Source organism: Lepisma saccharinum, chromosome 14, assembly GCF_977018435.1.
Source record: "Lepisma saccharinum chromosome 14, izLepSacc3.1, whole genome shotgun sequence".
Classification (NCBI taxonomy): domain Eukaryota; kingdom Metazoa; phylum Arthropoda; class Insecta; order Zygentoma; family Lepismatidae; genus Lepisma; species Lepisma saccharinum.
The window spans coordinates 61,320,007-61,342,361 of NC_139242.1; the positions used below are offsets into that span (position 1 = coordinate 61,320,007).

At 40.1% G+C, this 22,355-nt stretch overlaps 1 protein-coding gene across 12 annotated transcripts in view; it reads left to right on the forward strand.

Moving 5' to 3' along the window:
* Window positions 1–22,355, forward strand: part of DIP2 (disco-interacting protein 2) — a 513,412-nt gene that overhangs the window by 356,021 nt on the left and 135,036 nt on the right. For 2 of the 12 annotated variants that reach the window (XM_083135759.1, XM_083135757.1), the window contains exon 1: window positions 522–1,120. The exons of 9 other annotated variants lie outside the window; for them this stretch is intronic. In XM_083135759.1, the coding sequence (XP_082991885.1) occupies window positions 1,024–1,120 (97 nt within the window). In that variant the 5' untranslated portion in view covers window positions 522–1,023. Of the gene's footprint in view, window positions 1–521; window positions 1,121–22,355 lie in introns of those variants that run through there. One more of the 12 variants, XM_083135761.1, reaches the window with a different exon arrangement.

The following is a 22,355-nucleotide window of genomic DNA, read 5'->3' on the forward strand; positions in this document are numbered from 1 at the left end:
AAATTTATCTGTTCTGATATCAAATCTTTCTCACGTTGTTACACGAATAGTACTTCAGAGTAAAGTGTTGTTTTAGTTTTATAATCCCGCCATTCATTCGACCTGCACGGCTCGTTATAAAATGTAACATAAGCGAAGGGAAATTTTGTGGAGAAAGGGATTCTTTTTGTTTTGTCCGAGGGAATTTTTGCGACGAACCTGACTCTAGCGCGTTTCCTTCATTCAGTCTGGTCGCGAACGTGTCGGCCGCTTCTGCACGCATGCATTTTCGCAGCGGTTGCGTAAGGACCACATACGTACGTATCGTCCAGTCCCGTTCGCGTCGCGGTTGCATCATTGCCGTCCGGTCCCCGTGGGGCAGCGGTGATCTAGTTTCGTGACCTATCGAGGGTCGATTTTTCCCAACTTTTTTTTTCCTCTCTCTCTTACGGCAACTTTTCCCTCAGATCGAAACCCGCGCGCGGGTGTTTTCGCTCATCGATCGCGAAACAAGAGTTGCAACGGTTAATTTGCAATTGTAAACGAGATGCGTCGTATCGATTGTTTCCGAAGTGCGTGCGTCGGGAGCGAAGGTTTTCTTCGGTGGCGTGCTTGAAGGTCTCTTGTTGTGCCCAGAGGACAGTAAGTCCTCCCCGCCTCTTGGGGGGGACCGCCGGGTGGTGGGGATTACACATGCATCCGTCCACACACACAGCGGCGGCGCTCAGGATGTAGTCAGTGGATGCGACGCGCTGGGAAAGACTGCTTGGGAGATGATGAGTGCGGTGAGTCAAGGACATTAGCCTTGGGCCAAACGAGCTAGAAGAAGTCGCTTTTGTGTTGTTTTTTTCAGTGCAGCTCTCTTTTTGTGTTCCCACGTGATATGGTGCGGCTTCTACAACGGATTAAGTGTTGCAAGGTTCGGACCTCAAGGATTGTTGTGCTCTTTCATGTATAGTGTGGTGGTGGTGGCACTTTTTGTAAAGTGGATGTGTTCGAGAGGTGATTGAGGGGGCCGGCCCACCTCCCCTCCCCCGTGGCTCTATGAGTGCTTCATTCATGGACCAGGAGGACGATCCGGCTCAACAGACCATTATCGATCTCGAAGAACTCTACGTCTGGTTGCAACAATTCGAGGATGGTAAGACTGCTTTTTTTGAAAGCCATTACTGGACCTCTTCACGTTTATTAGTCATTTTACATTGCTTTTCAAACTGTCCAGCTTAATCTTATGATGAATAGATGAAATTGGATCCCGAGCGTGTTGTGTCACCGAATACCCAGGTTCAAGTCCTGGCCTAGGCATGTTTGTTCTTTTCGAGTCTCTTCGTCGGTTACATCCAACCTTCGGAGCGACTTCACCGCGAGCATCCAAGATGTGAATCTCCTTCAATTTTTGCAGAGTAAATGAGTCTATGACATGTGGACTTGCAGCCACTATACTCCCTTGCAGGACTTGTCCTGTCATGTCCATGTGTGTTTGTGATTCCTCCTCTTATCATTTCAACCTTATCACTTTAAATCATGCTCGTCATGATTAGCCTAAAGAGGAATATAAGCAATGTAAATAAAAATAACATTCATATCTAAACGGGTTCGAACATAGAACCCCTGGTTTCGTAGCGGGCTTAGACTATCACTCCTACGCGGAGACTGGCCGCTCGGATTCTTGAAATTCATAGAAATCCTAGTTATGCCCAGTTATGAACACTGACCAGTTACTATAGTTAATTTATGTATTTTATTCACTCGGTACTTTGTTATCCTAATTACTTATGTAGAACACTCGATTTAATTTTGCTTATATAATTACAGTAGCACGAGTATTACTGCATTTCCCCGATAGTGTAGTGGTAACGTCGTCGCCTTCTAATGAAAGGGTCCCGGGTTCTATACCCGGTGAAGGCACATAGTGGTTCGGATCCCACTTTAAACTGTAGGTTCAGTCCTGATAAGCCTTTCTGTGCATAAAACTCTAAGTGGCTCCATTTTAAAATAAGTTTCCAGGGCAGGTCTTTAGGTGCAATGAGTTCAGTAGTGTATTTTTTGTAGTAAGCGAAAACTCTTCTTTTGTAGTTTCCACGTGTCTGAAATATTAGAGCTGCACTACACATCTTTTTTGGTGCATGTTTGGTCCCATACAGGGCTTTCAGGATTGTTTGGGGCAGGAGTTTATCCATAATTTTGCATCTGAGGGGAGGTGTAAATATAAATATAAATTGCCATGAGTTGGGCCTTTGTGAAAATTTTAGGGGGTATTGAGGACATTTGGGGGTGTCGGGGGTGTGAGGATAAATCACTGGTTTGGGGTATTTTGAGTAGAAATATTGCATAGTTTACAGGTTGTTCTTTGTGATACTTTTAATCACTGTCGAATAGGAGAGATTGTAAATGTTACTATATTATGTTGGCAAACAGCAAACGACAGTTTACCTCCCATGTGGAAAGAGGACCTCCGATGACAAGACTGTTGTTTTAGTCGCAAATCAACATCAGAGGCAGCCTTTGTCTTGCTATTAGAGAGGTGTTACGAGATAACAACACACCCAGTCTGCTGTACAGATTAAAGTCCAACAACTAACTCTTGGAAACATGTTATTTTCAGGCACAATTGTAGCATATGTTCCGTCCACGCTGGACATGTGACAAGAATGCAAGTTGCAATGCAGATGGCCACCGTTCCCGTTCAGTGCAACTACGTAGGTGTCGCATTGCACCTGGCCACACACATGGCAGCAGACCCTTCGCCATATATGTTAGCTTGCACTGCGTGGACAGGCATTCCACAAACTGTTTCTCTCTCGGCGTGACACAGTTGCATACGTAACCTTTGTACTGGTTAGGAACAGAACTGACGCACGACATGTCATGGGATTGCAAGAACCTGCGATTTCACTTCTTGTCTTGTTGAAACGCAGAAAAGGAGCTCGGCTTGGAGAGGATCAATGTTGCTGGTAGACGTCTTTCGAGTCAGTGAGGAAACCTGTCATTTTAATGTAATCATCATTCATCTTTATCATAACAATTGGCCAATAGTCGCAGAAAATCGGTGCGAAGTCAAAATACACACAAAAGTAAATGCATCAGCTGAAAAAAAATGCATAAAGTCTGCTCGGACCAAATGCTTGTGCATCACCGAGAAATATGCAGGAGGGTGCAGAAAACGCACCTATTGATGCATTATAGTAGAACTTGGCATAGAAAGAAATACTCACTTGTATCACATGATTAGTAAAAAGGAAAATCTTACATAGAATCAATTTAATATTTTGGAATTTAAGAGGATGGTTGATGTTGGGAGAAGTTGTACAATTTCTACATAAAAAATAAGAACAATTAGGAAGAATCGTATTGAAAATGGAATTCGGGCAGATGATTTGGGAACAAACTCACACTCACTTTGGCGTTACAGTTACAAATATGCATGAAACTATAAACCTGATTCTTGGCAAAAGGTCAAAAACTCATATTATTGCATAAGTTGATGAGTTTCTGGTGCATCAAATACATTTAAGGCATTTAGTTTTCTGTGTGCATATACATATATGTATGTAGACAGCATACGTACCATCTCTCCAAAAGGAATTGCATCCCCTTCCACATTAGATTCTTAATGCAAATTACGGTATTTTTTAGCAGGCAATAGTTTACGAAATAATAAATGAAGTAAGATCTTTAAACGCAAATACTTTCATTAGAGTTTCATTATCACTGCATCAATCATTCACTCATCCTCATCGTTACGATTAACCCACAAGTAGAGAAAATACGTTAAAAATAAAAATAAAAATCTCTAAGATTACAAACCTTTGTTTTGTGTGATGATAAACATATCTTCCTCTATATGTTGAGATACGAAAGACATACAGAGATAGTTTCCGTCTTTACTTTCGTTTCGTGTTATAACAAAGAAATGCTCTCACCTGGAAATTCTGAGGGTGTTTTTTTTTTTCATGATAAGAGAATTGGCAGGGGTGGAATTCCCTCTCCTTCTCTTGGGATTTATCACCCTGACCTAAAACTAGCATTATACAGTCCAGCCAGAGGAGACAAGACTAGCTGGAAAGGCCTATTCCAAACGGTAGAGGATAAGCAGATAGAAGCAACAACTAAGCTGTGATATTTCATTTATAGATGTGCTTATTTTTATTTTTATTCTGGACCCTTTCATAATTTGAAACGTATCGCTACTTACTTCATTGATGTTTCCACAGCAAACGATTTTCACGGAACCCTTATCTTCTCAAAATGTGATTGCTGCCACAGACCTAGTGATACCAGACCGGAAACGTGAGCTTCTTTATATGGGTCAACTTTAAGCCAGAAGTTTCAAAGAGAGGGTGATACTATCATGGTGGCGAGCATACCTTCATATTTCTACTTGTAACAAATATTTTGAAGATTGTGAGTCATTCCACCACACACGATTGCAATTTTTAAGTTTACTAAGAAGTATGTAACACTACATATTACACTCCACAAGTGAGTGCAAATAATTTCATCACAAAAATTAAAACTTAACAAGCTCTAATGTTCTTCTCCGCCATATTTCTGGCCCCAGGATTATGCATGGCTTCAAACAAAAGCTCATCGTGTTCAGTCTGAGATTTCTGCCGTCACCCCTATTTTGACACTGCACAAGTCCTGTTGGCGCATGCGCACTTCTGTCCATGGTTTCGGCTAAGGCAGCCGGACTGTATCTCCACTGAACATAACGGCGAACGTTCGGGCGGGTATACGCAATAAAATAGATTATCTGTAAAATACAGAAAACGCCGAAGTTTGTTGGACCTTAGATACTGGAAACAGGACGTAAGCAAAGTAAATTGCTTTATCTTGCCGCAGTTGCCTGCTGTGATAAATATCCTTCCTTGCTCAGATAAGCAACAACAGCGAACACATTGAAGGCGAGACGGAACAAAAGGCGTTAGTTAATATATCTCGGTTATGTGTTAATTTCGACCTTGACCTTGCCCATGTGGATATACACAAATGCAGCGTTGTAATTAAAATGATAAATTTGGGACAGAGTTACCGACACAAGTTCACTGGGTGTCCTTCTTTTATATGTAGTAGAGGTGTCTATGCGCATGCGTCAATTGTGGGGAAAAGGACAGCTTGCTCTGCGACGACATAATGAGCATTTCTACATTCTAATTTCTTCATATAGGTCCCGGTTAGCCTATCTGAGCATAAAGTGTACTTAAACTTTTGAAATAACTTTTCCATGCCTCACCCGGAACCAGACGAGTACAGTCAGGGACAGTTCTGATTTGTAACGAACCCATTGACTTTCAGTGGAGTTTTTACAACCCGGAAGTGTCCGTGACTGTACAGAGACAACCTGATCTTCGTGTACGAGCCTGTCTTCGTAAACAAAGACCATTAACGCTTGCTTGACAGACTTCATAGCGTCGAGATTATGCTAGCCCAATGTAAAAAGCAAAGGTTTTTTTCGAGTTTATTCCTCATTCAATTCCCATTCTTGCTTCTTAATTTAGGAACTTTATCCTTCGAAGAATTGTGAACCACTAAGTTATCCAAACTCGCATGCCTCTCTCTCCCTCACCCGACGCGTTGTCGGAGACCAAATAAGGCAGTGACGTCATAAGGCGCCGGCGAAACAGCGGATATGTAAGTGCTTGTGCTGGGAATGCGAATGACCCTTCTACTTATTATTGTCGCAGTGTACGCGGCCAGGATTATTGCTGGGTCTGCGCGGAGGAAGATTATGAATGCTGAATTTGCCACATTCCCTAGCGAGCTCTCGCCGTAAAAGATTTTTTGCAGTCTTTTTTTTTTCCCGTTTCCTATTCTTGCCAAAGGGGATTGCAAGCGAGGTATGATGGCGATTTGCCACTGCACTTTCGCTCTTTGGAGCCGTATTCGCGGAAATCTCCGTACGAGAGCTTAGTAGTTCAAGGGTTTCGTTTGGCGAAATTCTGGTAGGAAACAACTGCGCGATTTGACCTAGACTTAAGTTGACAAGATTATTAAAGAAACAAAACGGGACATTTTTAAAATTTTTGAAGAATAAACTGAATGGCAAAATGTACAGATTTTAATATAAAAGCTGTTTCATCGGAAATACTTGTGTTGAAATAAATTAAACAAAGAGTGTGCTATGATATGCTGATATAGCTACACTGCACTTCAATGAAGCAGACTTTTAGAATTAAAAGTCAATCATTGATATTTTGCCGATGAATGAATCTTCTTCAGTATATCCTTTTTTTAAAATAACATTTTGTAGAAGTATCAACATGGCTTTCAAAGTTTGTAATGAAAGAGCATTATCACTTGTCCAACCATTCATGAACAAAAACACTCGTTCAGTGGAGCAGTGGTACCAAATAAACAGAGAGAAACTACCAATATTTTAAGAAAAATGGAATATGGCACATTGTTGTCATTGGAATGTGAAATAATTTCTACTCAACAATCCCATAGTTCATAGTAATACTAGAGAAGGTGTATTGTTGTTGTATTTCTATACCGATAAGTTATCGTCACAGAAAAGGGATATTTTCGCTTCCCGTTTTAAGTTTAAAAAATTGGGACAGACTTTAAAAAAAGGGGGGGTGCTGTCCCGACTAATACGCGATGTCTGGTCACCTTAACCTAGCCAATGCTTGTAGAATTAATATTTCGATATTTTTTTCCTAATTCGACAGTAAATATATGCATACGCTGAGTGATTTGATTGATTTGCTTTCTTTAACGTCGTATTTCTTCCACATTTGGCTAATCGCGACGATGGGGATGAATAGTGAGAGCAAACATATATGGAAGAAACAATACAAGTCCTACAAAGGACCGGGCCTCCCCGATGGCGCAGTGGTAGGGTCTTCGCCTTGTAATCAAGGGCTCCCGGGTTCTATACCCGGTGCAGGCACGCACAATGGTTCGGATCCAACTGTAAACTGTAGGTCCAGTCCCGATTAGCCTTACTGTGCATAAAGTGGACTTTAAACACCAAGGAGAGCGTGATTATTGATTTGGTTTATTTTACTTCGCTTTTGTCCCACTTTTGACCGCGAAAATGAGGGGTGATATACAAAGTGATGAAGGGATACAAAGAACACCCAACAAAGATAAGGCTTGTTGTGGAGACGCGACCTAAAATTTTAAAAAAAATCAAGGGCTACTGTTTCCACGCAGGATCCTATACTTCTGATTGAACCCTCTGGTAGCCTAACCACTAAAAGAAGGATTGTTATTGATAGCCCGGTTAGGGTCGTGGTGTGGTCACTTTCCAAACTGAACGCTCCCCAGTGTTTCGGTGGCATCGGCAGCAATCAAAGGCTTCCTGTACAAGCCAGACATCATTGCCCCATGTAACCCTCATTAAGGAGCTAATAGCAGCTGTATGCCAGCCATGATCTCCCCTCATCTCGCTGCGCCTGACGTTCACACGCAGTCAGCCCGCCTTCTGCCGAGACGTCAGTCAGCCGTGAGACATGCGTTCCTCATACATTGTGCAGTTGCTGAATACTCTGTGCTCATTCCCACGTGCCATGGGAGGATAACAACGAAAACGTGTATTCCTCAGTCCACCCCCACCTTCGATTTGTTGTTTAACTTACAACAAGTTTCCTTTCAGTTACCTGCTGAAGTGGGAGCTCTCTCTTTTTTCCTGTTGCTCTCTCTCTGACCCCATAGCCCTTGTGGAGCCTTGATTTTCGTAGCTTCTAGCACCCTTCATTACCCATTTCCATCCTCGTTCATGTCCGGCTGGTTGTTTGTGAGTGTGTCTTCATCAGCTTCATTTCATCACCACTCATCCTCATCTTCGCGATTAGCCAAAAGTGGAAGAAAAGTGAAGTAAAATAAGCCAAATCAATGAACCATCTTCGTTCATGCTTACACCGGGAATTCATCGAATTCAGGAATTTTTGCGAGCATTATTAGATCCGGGAATTATACGAGGATTCTGCGTGATTTTTTTCTCCATTGACGTGGGACATTGCAGCTTTCATTAATCCAAACCTCATTCAATCCACACGTGTTTGTATATGCCCTGTCACATGTTACAGTTTAGCTTCTATTTTTATCAAGGAAGAAAAGTAATAAAGCTGCAGTGAAAAACAGAATTCTCTCAATTCTGACGGAAGTGTTTTAATTTTGAGGGAACATTTGCCTGTACCCTTGAATTTTTAGCTATGAATTTTTTGAAAGTTCTCCTTGAAAACCGTGAATTATACTTGAATTTCATCATGGGCCTGAAGTAGCCACCCTGACTAAGGTAATGAATTGGTGAGTTGCATGATGTGCATCGTTTTCAGAATAATCAGCGTTGTACATACAGCTCGACCAAGATGAGAAAAATCCTTACAAACTCTCGAGCGAAAGTTGACAGTCATTTGTTTTCTCTTCTAGCGTCCCCTTCGTTTGTGCTTCCGTGTTGCTCCGGTGTTGCTTCACAATTTCGTCTAGGCTGAACTGAAGGCGGACGAAATAATTTGAGATAGCCTCTGCTTCTTCGGTGGTCAGAGCTACTAAGATTTCCTCTTCCTACACCATTACACCGTTCTTCCGCTCTCCCCACTTTCCCTCTTTCTTACACCTAAATATACCTTTCTTCTTTTAGTATAAAACTCTCTTACCTCTCCATCTGTGTCTCTCTCATGTTTTTCCTCGTGTTTCGTTCCTTGTATCTTTCTTCCTGGTCCTCACATTTGCTGTCATTTTTCTATTTCTCTCGTAATTTCACTCTTATTTTTCTTTCTCCCTTTCTTTAGCATGCTGTGTGCTTATTTTTTTTCTACTCAAATTTTCTTCTGTATGCTATTAGCCCACCCCCTATGCATTTGGTGCCGACACACCTTCTGCCAATACTCCCTATTCATCCGTCACTCTTTGTGTGTGTGTGATTTCCAGTTCCCAGCGAACATCCCCAACAGGGATAACTATCAAAAACAAAGTGACCGAACACGTTGCTCTATGCATATGCAAATGTTTACAACTGCATATCTTCATTATATTGTGAACCAAAAATAAGTGACAAATGAATGAGGTCAACAACACAGAAAAGAATCCAACAGCGCAACGATTACAAACAAATGTCAATGGAAACTGATGCTTTCCCCCTACAATATTCCACACTTATCATAAATAAAGTAAATCCCCTCCCTTCACCATTTCTACTGTGAATTCCCTTCTTGTCAAATCCCCCCTCCCCCTTTCCAAGAACAATGTGTTAGTTCGCTATCTTTGCTGGGGTGGCCCTTTATAAACACTTGCCTGCATGTTTTGTAGTGTTGTTCCATGTTACTTTAGCAGGCGCCAGTGTCGTAAATATTCTAAGCAAACAATTCCCCCAGTCAGTAGTACTAACCCTATTGAATTTTTCTCAAAGCTGGTAATACATTTGGACTCCTTGCTCTTCTTTTAAAGAAAGGTCGCCCAAACTACGACCCGCGGGCCATATCCGACCCATTGTACCTTTCACAGTGGTTCACCTTGGTGCTCAGAAAACCTTAACTTTATTTTGAGTCATTATCTTTTGTGTCAGCGTAATTTAATACGTATAATTCAACTTGTCCCATGGTCGATAGCTCAAGTAGTTACTGTCCCGAACGCCCCTGCTTAAAAGATTGAATTGATTGCAGTTTTGAGTTGTTTCTCCTGACCTGAGCATGAGTATTGGCAACATCTCATTCATCTATCGCCATGCGATCATGTTATTTTCCATGATTATATGAACCATCGAGTTCACCTTCCCTCATTCCGGGCACGCTACTATGTTACACTTCAGTATTTGATGATGTAAGGAGCAAAAAATGATTGTCCTTCGAAGTTAAAGGTCTTGGGTTCGAATCCAGGCTAAATCATTCTTTGTGGTTGCTGTCTATTAACTTCCTAAAGGTACTCATTTGCATTCGTAGTCTAGTGAGGTATGAAAATGATTGACTATACCGTTGTCTAACTAAAACATAAAATATTTAATTCAGTACATTGCATTAAAAAGATTCAAGTTAACGTAATTTTTTTATCTGTTTGTTGGTGTCTCAATTGCATAGTCGCCAAAAATGGCGACCTTAGATTTTCAATGTGGCGCCGAACTAAAAATCGTTGTCGAATTCTGCGATTTCGAACATTAGACATTGTGGATATGGAGGAGACTCAGGATAGCTTCATGTAGAAAATATTTTATTCGCATACCAGACCAGAACCGTAACGACATGTTTTATCCCATGATGCTTTCCATTGCTTACGTCACCACTACATGAGGATGATGGATCCATCAATGACAGAAGAAATCAGTATAATTTTAGAGTGTGATGAATTCATCGTTGAACGTATGAATGGTGCTTATGCTTAATTCTATCTCATTGTTCCGCATGATAGATCGGTACTCAATCCATTGTATTCAAAATGGCGTGGAGGAAAGCGTGGGATATTCCAGTGCTTGATAATCTTTTTGCTTTCGAGGTCGATTAGGCGATCTATCACCAACCCTCCATTAGGATTAGTCACTACTTACAAGCTCCAAAATAGACGCAATGTTTGGAAAGGTTCGGGTAATGAATGAACTGGTGATCGTCCGAAGGAACATGGCAGGCGGCCAACACGAGGTCTCTTGTCTTGGTCTGTGGAGAGGCTTCGAGACTCCTTACTAAACCTACATGCACTTCTTTGTTATTTCACTATTCAAACCTCTTTCTCTTCTTCTGTTTGAATCAGCTAACAATTTCCATTATGTTATGTCTGTCTGCTTCAAGGAGAAATGATTACGAGATGGGACGATATAGGAAAATGCTTTTCTTTCTTCGGTTTACTCCCTTGGAAAGTTTCGTTCTTAAATTCCAACGGGGTACCCACAGAAAATAAACGTTGATTCTCTGTGAACATTTATTTATTGAAGTGACGTTTACTGACTCCGAACGTAAGACGTTGTCAAAGAAGGAAATTGTTAATATCCACCCTGTCTTTTCCGCGAAAAAAAATGAAATTTCCTCTGAGCAATTTGCATATGTTAATTAGATTGATTGATTTGGTTTATTTTACTTCGCATTTCTCGGCTAATCGCGAAGATGAGGATGAAGTATGATGCGATGAAATTGATGAAAACACACCCATTCCCAGGCCGGGATTCGAACCCGGGACCCCTGCATCGCAACGCGATGTGCTAACCACCCCGCCACAGAGGTCGGCACATGCGTTAATTTAGTAATATGGATAGCACAATTGAATTTCATAATCATAAATATTTAATTTAAAGCATTCGTAGCTACATTTTAAATGTTAAGGGAAAACCAGGAGTGTCGCGAAACACTCAATACTTACAGTATACCAGCCATAAGTTTCCTTTTAGCAAAGTGAAAACGTGCTAAAGTAGAGATGATACCGCAGCAACGACTCAGGGTTGGCAAAATCGCTGTTTTCCCCAGAAGAAACTAATAAATCAGTGTTTCAATCAAGAACGAAATAGCATACTCTAAGGCAAAGGTCTCCGAGCCATTGAGCTACTTCCCACATTTGAAAAAATACGACGAGCTACCAAGTGTAAATTGAATATTTTTCGATCCTTTGTTGGTTTATCTAAAAAAACTAAAAAAAGTTAAGATTTATAATCATTTTTTACGTCACTAAGACGCCAGGGGCCTCGGGTTCGAATCCCGGCAAAGCATGTGTTTTCTTTTCAGTACCATTTCATCAGTTTCGTCATATCATCACTCATCCTCATCGTCGCCATTAGCCAAAAGTGACATAAAAACGACGCTAAGTAACCAAAGTCCAATCAAATCACATCAGATTATTATCATTTCTCGAGTTCAAAACATAAATAATTTTCTTACAAACAGAGCAAAATTTTAAAACTTGCCCCTAATCATTAAACTTGCCCCTAATCATTATCATCTTGCTTCTTTCCATGTTAATAAGGATGACACTCATTTTTATCCACAATATTATTAGGTTGGGTGAATAGATTGCCACAAATATTGAAACGAGTTGTCCAGATGTCCATCTCCCGCTCAAATATTGACGCTCTTATCTATATCTACAATCCATTCTAGCCAAACCCCTCACGAGCTACTGGAAATGACCCGCTACCAGTAGCTCGCGATCGACGGTGTGGTGATCCCTGCTCTAAGGTCTAATCCAATAACGCGATCAAAACTTGTTTCCTGTGAATGGTTGGTAAGGAATCTCATTCAATCACTGAAGAACTGTTTTTCCAGTTATATCATAAATGCTTCATTAACTCTCTATTTTGTACTGCGTACTCCGTTTTCTGAAACATTATATTTTGTTGTAAATGTATGAAAATGCAGTGATATTAACAACAGTGTACCTGAAAGACTCGTTTTAAACACGCCAGTCCTACCGAGACAGAGACGAAGCCTTCCGGATGGCGTAGTGGTAACGTTGTCGCCGTGTAATCAAGGGGTTCGGGTGGAGGTACATGACGGTTCGGATCCCAGTTTAAACGTTAGATCCTGTCCCGATTAGCCTATGTGCGTAAAGTGGATTTAAACTACTGCCGAAAAGATAATGAGGGCCCCTCCAATGCCGCAGTGATAAGCTTCGTATGCCAGACGGAGCTACGTAGGATATATGCAATGGGTATTGAGTATTGGCTCTTACTCCTTTATGGCTAGCCCCTTGTATGTCAGCAACGTGGGGATACGAAAGTGTTAAAACGGTTGCCAATATTCCAGGATATGGTTGAGTACTCTGGAGAAGCGGCTATTTTAAAGATAAGAAACCTCAATTTCCAAGAAAGTCTTATTTTGTCTCGAATTTCTGCCACTTTTGGCTAATGGAGACGATGAGAATGTATCATAATTAGATGGAATTGGTGAAGGGGTACCCCCACACGCAGTCCGGAATTCAAACCTGTGGAGTTCACCGTGGAAGCTACCGTTATCTTGTAAAACACCTGTAGTGAAAGCTTCTTACTTTCTCTAGTGGGCCTCACCGATAGCATAGTGGTAACGCTGCCACCTTGTAATCAGGGCTTCTTGGCTCGATCCCAGTGGAGGCACAGTGGTTCCGATACCACTTTAAACTGGGTTCAGTCCCGATTAGCATAGATGTGTATAAAGGGGACCCAAACCAATGCTCTGCTTTGACTAACATATTTTCTTTAGCTTTGTGGATGGATGTAGTGAACCGTGATTGACTGGCAATTCGTATACTGGGTTGGCAACCCTGAATGCATCAGCACTCCCCTACCGTCAGACGCCGGATGCGGATGTTGTGTGCTATCGTGTCTCGTGGTAGGGTAGGATGGGCTGTACATGAGGGAAATCTGTACGATCTCAGTTTGTGGGAAACCCGATCCAGCATCCGGCCCTCCGGCTCGGCCCCTCGACAGCTGTTTCCAAAGACTCCAGGATTGAATTGTTATTCGTCGGCTGCCGTTTTGGAGTGTTTTGTTGCTCCCAGTCCCTCCAGGCATTCAATTCACTGTTCGATAGCTACGTGGTGGAAGGGAGGGACTATTGCCTAACGAAAGCAACAAGGGAATTTTGGCTATCGCTTCATTACAGGACTTGCACTGATGTGCGTTTGTACCTGTTTTACGCCCAGAATTTAGCTAGCCACCTGACGTCTGCTTGAGACTGCACCTACAGTTTAAAGTGGGGCCGGAAGTACAGTGAACGAGGAACCCTTTGATTACAAGGCAACACGTTAACCAAGGCATGGAAGAAATAAATATATACATTACACTGTTGGTGTATATGTTAATAATTATTAATTAACTGGAGTAAACGCAAGTCTGCAAATACAATTTTAAATGTATTCCCTTCTAGGAACTTGTAGACTAAGATGATAATAACTTTTCTATTTTGCCTGGGAATAAGGTAAATTTTACATACGGTATAAGACCGTCAATACCGTAAAAAAATCCCGCGACATTTTTTTTTAAATATATTGAAAGCCTCTATATAGTTAACAGTAATAATAAAATATTTACATTTAAATGCGATAAGCTTTATCTTCCATATCTCAATGTTGTTGTGTGCATGTGATTAATAGCCCGACCCTGTGGCCTAGTGGTTAGCACATCGCGCTGCGACGCCAAGGGTCCTAGGTTCGAATCCCGGTCGGGCTTGGTTGTTTGTGAATGTCCATTCATCAATTTCATCATTTCATCACTCATCCCCATCTTCGCAAATTAGCCAAGAGGCACAAAACGCGAAGTAAAATAAACTAAATCAAATCAAATCAAAAGCATGTGATTAATATTCCTAGCTTTTACCGATGCTGTTCTAGCAACAGCACAGAGGTGTGACGTCATGAATTCGCTTTGCGCTTACGTAAAAATATTGTTGTATACAGTTTTTTTTTATTTGTTTGTTGGTTTTTTTTTTGTAAATTTACAAGTAGCGTGTTAAATTTAGCGAGACTAACTCGTACTAAAACATAGCGGATTTTTAGTCTAAAATCGCGCCCAAATGAATCCAATTTCCAGAAAGAAACATTAACTTCGGAAAGGAACCGAATTTTCCACGTCCGCATCTAGAGGCATTAATAATCTATAAGTTGAACTGATTCTTATCTTCCGAAGGGCAAAGGAAAGAATTCTGCGTGCAGATCCTATCTGTAATTGGTCCGTCGGTTAATTACGGTATCGTAATTTCGGCTGGAATTCGGCGAACGATTTCTTATTCCCAGTAATTTAAAATGACGGATGAGAACAATGGCTGTTCGGTCACGGCCGAGATGCTGGATGCAGATTAAGGTCTTCTGCCTCGACTCACGGCTTACCTTGAGCTGCATGATCGGAGAATGCTCTTATGCAATTATGGAAGCTGCACGGAAGTCGTAGGGACAGCGCTGTGCAAAAGGGAATGCTGACGTGCTTCCTGTTGTCTTTCAACAGGAGGCCTCATTGTTGTCCGTTGATGCTGGGACCTGGAAGATTTGATGATACGCAAGTAAACTCTTCGTAAATGCAAAGTGGGACGTTTTCACGGAACGTACTTCCCCGTGTGCGTTACACTTGCAACAGTCACCCCTGTTTTGCCACTGGACTCGCACAGTCACCCCTGTTTTGCCACTGGGCTCGTCCAGATTGCGCATGCGCACTGACGCAGACAGGCTGTAATTTTACTTATCAGTGGCGCCAGAGTGTTTGCTCTTACGATTTTTCTGCGCTGTGACCGAGTAGGTTCATTTATTTATGAAAATCTTTGTTATGTATACATGAAAATCACAAGAAAACTCAAATTTTTAGCTCCCTATATACAGGGTAATTCAAAAACTCGGCACCTTCGAGCGCTGAAATGGGATTTTTGAATTTAATGTGCTTGAATTCTCAATGTGCCATTTATGCTGTACGCTGACACGAGCCTCGACGAGAACGTAAAATGCTTTGTTGACACATTTACGTTATCGCAAAACCGTGTTGTACTAGGTATATGAATAAATTATGACAATCGTTAGAGGCAAAATAAACAGCGTCCTCTTTGAGGACGATGCATGCGGCAACATGGCTTTTTCCGTTCTCATTGATGCTCGTACCACTGTACATCTTCTACATCTGTGTTGAAAATTCTAGCACATGGGATCGAAAACCACATATTACCAATAACTTCCCCCTCTTTCCATTTCTCGATATCTCCACTAATAACAGAGTTACCGTATGGTGCCGGACTTCGAATCACCCTGTATAGCTTCGACTGCAAACACTTGTTCTCGTTCCGTTCTAGAAAAACCTCAGTCTCAATAAGATTGAGAGCATATTTACTATTGCCGGATGAAGGCAGACCCAACTTTTTGTTGAAGGGTCACTTGTCTTCAAGCAGACTAACAAACTGGAGAAGCAGCTTCGAAACAATAGGAAAAGGTGTGCGAGATCATTTTTTCCCCCCTGGGAGATGAGTCTCGCTGGAGATTTTGTAAGATTGAAACACATACAAGTCCCCTCTGTCCTCTTCCTGGCTACGGGTTTGCCTCTACTATGTGGAGGTTTGAGCCTACATTAAATAAATCAACAAAGCAAACATTGAACGTACTTCATAACAAGAGTGTAAAATAGTTAAAACTATAAGATGTTTGCTTCATGGATATCATCCCACCGAGATTCGTTAATCGACATTAGTACAGCAAAAACCTGTGGACTTGAAACTCCAAGAGGTAGAAGCAGATGCATCTTTAGAGGAAAAAATGAAGCTATAAATATCAATGTAATTACCAGCGGGCTTCAGTTAGCAATGTTTGAGCTCGTGCCATTTCGAATTCAGTGCTTTTCAATCTTCGGGTGAAAGCGGCGCTTGTTTGAACAGCCTGGCAGTGTTGGAAACTGCTACAAGATACTCTTCATCAAAGTCGGAAAGCATTCTTTTTTTGTCAGGATCCTATTTGAAGAAAGCATAGTACTATCACAGCGTTCCTCGTTTCATTGTAAGCTCTTCATAACGTGAGGCACTGCTGGCGGGTGTTTACTGAGCGAAAAATAGACCTACTATTCCAGGATATGCTCTACTTTTACACAAGCACGTGGGGAATATCAGCAATTCATTATTACCGGTCTACATTCTCTTAATCAAGTAGCAGCTATGTCGAAATCCTGGAGATCCAAAACACATTTTCAAAAATACTGTAGAGTCTCTCGTGAAAATCCTTTAGGTAAATCTTTCATAGCTCGTCCTGTTTGTCATGCCTCTTGTACGTACCTATAATATACATTAAATTAAGCGTATTTACTGGCTACGAAGATCCCAGACGTGTATTTTGTTGCACGTGTTAATTCATTTGGCTTTTGTCTGATTTAGGGTGTTGTGATCCCCCCCCCCCCCGCCTTCTATGCTTTCTGATTTTTTATCTTTCATTGCTTGGTTCCCCCTATACATGCTCTCACCCCTTAGTATTATCTTCTTTAGTGTTCTGTTTCCCTTTTAGTGTCCTTTTGCCCTTTCTTAGGATTTCGTTTCCCCTCGTTTGTTCTCTTATCTCCCCTCATATCATAGCCCCCTTTTTTTGTTTAGTTTTAATATTTTGTCTCCACTTGTTTGTTTGATTCCCCATAGTTGTAGTGTTTTATCTCCCCTCGTATTATCTTCCCTTGTTTATTGTTTTATCTCCTCTCATATTATCTTATATCCCCTTGTTTGTTTGATTTCTCATAGGTTTAGTGTTTTATCTCCTTTCGTATTATCTTATATCCCCTTGTTTATTGTTTTATCTCATTTCATATTATCTTATATCCCCTTGTTTTTGTTTTATCTCATTTCGTATTATCTTATATCACCCCTTGTTTATTGTTTTATCTCCTTTCATATTATCTTATATTCCTTTCATATTATCTTATATCCCCTTGTTTATTGTTTTATCTCATTTAATATTATCTTATATCCCCTTGTTTTTGTTTTACCGCATTTCGTATTATCTTATATCCCCCTTGTTTATTGTTTTATCTCCTTTCATTATCTTATATCCCCTTGTTTATTGTTTTATCTCCGTTCGTCTTATCTTATATCCCCTTGTTTATTGTTTTATCTCATTTCGTCTCATCTTATATCCCCTTGTTTATTGTTTTATCTCCTTTCATATTATCTTATATCCCCTTGTTTATTGTTTTACCTCCTTTTGTATTACCTTATATCCCCTTGTTTATTGTTTTATCTCCTTTTATATTATCTTATATCCCCTTGTTTATTGTTTTATCTTCTTTCGTCTTATATCCCCTTGTATATTGTTTTATCTCATTTTATATTATCTTATATCCCCTTGTTTATTGTTTTATCTCCTTTTATATTATCTTATATCCCCTTGTTTATTGTTTTATCTCCTTTCGTCTTATCTTATATCCCCTTGTATATTGTTTTATCTCATTTTATATTATCTTATATCCCCTTGTTTATTGTTTTATCTCCTTTTATATTATCTTATATCCCCTTGTTTATTGTTTTATCTTCTTTTATATTATCTTATATCCCCTTGTTTATTGTTTTATCTCCTTTCGTCTTATCTTATATCCCCTTGTATATTGTTTTATCTCCTTTCGTCTTATCTTATATCCCCTTGTATATTGTTTTATCTCCTTTTCTATTATCTTATATCCCCTTGTTTATTGTTTTATCTCCTTTTCTATTATCTTATATCCCCTTGTTTATTGTTTTATCTCATTTCGTATTATCTTATATCCTCTTGTTTATTGTTTTGTCTGCCCTCGTATTATCTTATATCCTCTTGTTTATTGTTTTGTCTGCCCTCGTATTATCTTTTCTCTTTATTAAATGTCTCTAATGTCCCCCTTATTGTCTTACCCATAGTTTAGCTTCTAATATCTCCTCATTTAGAATTGTATCCCCCTCCCTTTTGTAGTGCGAATGAAACCGCCTAATAATAAGTTGAACTGATGCAAAATGGTCGAAATACATTTGCGAATATTGAGTCCAAAAGTAACCGCAGGAAAGAAGAAATCGTGATCGTATAAACATCACTACTAAAAGGAGAAAATGGAAGAAGGCATCGCCATACAAACCCTGGAATGGAATCCGGCAGGAGAGGAGGAAGGCCAAGAAAAACATACTACAAATAAGCTAGAAAAACACGGAGCCAAATCTAAGGAGAGGAGTGGAACAAGGGTTAGCAGCAGACGTGATGCAGACCTCCATGAGTCACAGTCCATTTGAAACGAAGAGGATGATGTCTGTGATCGGATACATAAATTCATGACCGCCATCTGTCACCAATATGCAATTTCCGCGTCTGCTGGACAGACGTTCAAGTGCACAGTACTCGTACCAATAGCAAGATATGCAATGTGACGTCACCAGACACCTGCATCCGCAACGGATTAGTAATTTAATGTTGTTATCTGTCTTGTTTCAGATTTCCCATTGAGGAAGCACTTGGGAAAACCATATTGAATGTAGAAAACATGAAAAGTGCAGATGCTTGTTTGGGGGCCACTAATTATAATTGTCCCTGCATATAAGCTAATGTGCACCTTACGATAAAGAGTTAATTGTCAGCTGCTAAGTAGCCCAGTGGTTAGCGCCCTTGTGTTTGGTGCGAGTTGTCCCGGGATCGATTACCGATAGGAACTCTTTTAACATTTAGGTGTTGAACGAGCATCGTGAGGACAATTGGGGAGCTACTTGGAAGCAACAATAGCAGGCTTTGGTCTCGAAAGTCAGAAGACAGCGACTATGGGACACGCATCACCCAACGAAATGCAACTTGGCAGTCTTTGAACCTCAGCGGGCTGTGTATGTGTTTTTATAACTGTGCGAGAGTTGTCCAAAATTAAGATGGTTTTCCTTCTCTTGTTTTTGTTTTTTTTATCATCCCAGAAGCAGCTGAAGTTTTATAGGCATTTAGGATTTTATTCTTTGAAAGAACTGCTCCTTTTCTTCACACAACGTGAAACATACAAATTAAATTCTCATGGGATTTATAGCATAACCTGGGTTACAATTTGCAGTAAAACTTTGTAAATATAGTAGCAGGTAGCTAGCTACTCCTGTGAACTGTCCAAACGTATAGCTTTTCAGGTGGAATGTCTGCAACAGATAGATACCTTTGAATACTGGCATGGTGTTGCGTTTGAGAGAAATTGGTCAACACATTTCACGATGGCCGATGAATAATCGATTTTCCTTCTTTTGGGTGCACTTCATGTATGAATAAATTACGGATTCAGATTTACTTTGCGTCAAAAAGGATGCGATTGTTTGGTTATCTGTGTGGCGGAGTGGTTAGCTCATCACTACGATGCCAAGGGCCCTTGGTTCGAACCCTGCACAGTGCCTGGAAGCAAGGACGCCCGCCCGCAGGATTTTTTCTCAGGGGGAGCAGAGTCACAGAACCTGTGTTATTATTATTACCTTACTATTATTACTACTACTTATGTTTTTTTAAAATTTCGTACATTTGTAATTTCCATATTCTGTATATCTATATAGAATTTGCATAACTGTGGCCGCGGTGTCTCAGTCGGTAACGCGTCTTGACTACCATGGTAAAGGTCCCGGGTTCGATCCCCGGCCGGTTCAAATCCGGGAACTTTTCTAACGTTGGAAGCGGCCCCGGCGCCCACCCAGCGTCGAATGGCATGGGTACCTTGGGGAAACCCTGGGATGGTGATGCTGATCACATCACCCCCACTCAAGACCGGATCAAGAAAGTGTGGGGCGTTACCCCCATACACCTCATGGCGTGGGGTGCTAAGCACAGGGGAGCACTTTACCTTTATATATATATATATATATATATATATATATTCATTCATTCATTCATTCATTCATTCATTCATTGTTTTCTGCCTAATTGGCAGGTTTTTCACTGCAATCTCCAGCTTTCCCTATTCTCTGCCTTACGCTTCGTAATAGCATACGACCCAGTTAATTTAATATCATCCATAAGCTGATATCTCTTTCTTCCACGGACTTTTCTTCCTTCAACCATTCCCTCCAAGGCATCTCTTAGCAGGCAGTTCCTTCTTAGACAGTGTCCTAACCTGTTTCTTTTCCTCTTCTTGATGGTCTCCATATATATATATATATATATATATATATATATATATATATATATATAACTGTATATACATATAACATTAATTCATGAAGGACAAGAAGCTGTTTTTTATATTAACTGTAAAATAAACTGTAAGCTTAAATGTAACCCTATTTCTAATAATAATAATAATAATAGTCGCTGTAAGTCTTCTTCTCTTCTTATAAGGCGCTACAGCTCTTTATGGGCTTTGGCCTGCTCAATTACATCCTTCCACTCTTCTCTACTCAACACACATTTCTTCCAGTTCTGTATCTTCAGTTTTCTTATGTCATTTTTGACATCGTCTATCCATCTGGTTTTGGGCCTTCCTTGTGATCTTGTAGCAATAGGTCTCCAATTGTAAATTTGTTTCACAATTCTTTCTTCGGGCATTCTTTCAATATGACCCAACCAGCTCAATCTTTGTGTTTTGATAAATCTTCTTATATTCTTACTCTTTATTAATATTTCGAGCTCTTCGTTTGTTTTTATTCGCCATATATTATTAGATTGTCTCGTTGGGCCATATTTTTTTCCTTAATATCTTTCTTTCAAATATCATTAGTTTTCGAATTATATATTCTTTCAGCACCGTTTCACAGCCATATGTAACCACAGGTCTTATTATGGATTTATACAGCTTTAATTTTATTTTTCTGGTAACTAGTTTGTATTGGAATATCCTCTTATTCGCATAAAATGCTCTGTTTCCAGCTGCAATCCTTTCTTTAATTTCTTCTTCAATTTCATTGTTTCCATTTACTATTGACCCGAGATATTTAAATGACTGTACCTGCTCTATGTGCATTGTATCTATATCCTCTTTTTGTTGTTGGATTTTTCTTCTTGTACACCTCATATATTTTGTCTTTTTTTCGTTCAGTATTAATCCATATTTCATTGCCTGTTGCTTTAGTTTCACTAGTGAGTCCACCATTGCTTGCTTAGTTCTTGTAGTAATTACTATGTCGTCTGCATATGCACAGACCTGTCTTATTCTTGTTGAAATGTTTCCTCTGATTTCCAACTTCTGAATAATTTCATCCATGACTATGCTAAATAAAATTGCTGATAATGGGTCTCCTTGTTTTACTCCTCTATTTATTGCAAATTTCTGACTAAAATCATTGTTTCCTTTTACTACTGCTGTAGTGTTTTGTAATGTCATCTTTATTAATCTTATTAGTTTGTTTGGAACATTAATTTTCTTTAGACATGTAGGAATTATATTTCTATTTACTGAGTCAAATGCTTGCATAAAATCTATAAATATGTTATGCAGTTCAATATTATATTCATAACATTTTTCATATACACTACCGACAAAAAGTTTAAGACCACCAGGAAAAAGTGCCAAAAATCAGTAGAAATATATGTATTTCGTAATTAATGTACAAGAAACAGATGTAAGAATATGCTTGACAATGTACAAACATAGGTACATCCACTATACATACTAATGTCACCTCATATTTTGCTTTGATCAATATGTCCGCCATGGGCCTTAATGACAGCAGCACAAACACGTGGCATGGGCTCCAATAGTTTTTCCAGATAGGATGGTTGAATGTTACGCCAGACATCGATGACTTCCCATAGCTGTTGAGTGTTGCTGGGTACCTTCTTCCTGATGTCCCTTTCGATTTGGTCTCATAGCAGTTCAATTGGTGACAGATCAGCAGACTGTGGTGGTCACGTCATGAGAACTAATGCCCCTTCTGTTGCCTTGCGTTCCAAATACCGCGTGCACAATTTAGATGTATGTTTGGCTTCATTATCTTGTTGAAAAATAAACTCATTACCAACAAGACGACGACCAGAGGGGATGGCATGGTGCACCAATATCTGATGATACCCTTCTTTTATCAATGTTCCCTGAATTTTATGAACGTTCCCCGTCTGGTTTCCGGCAAAAC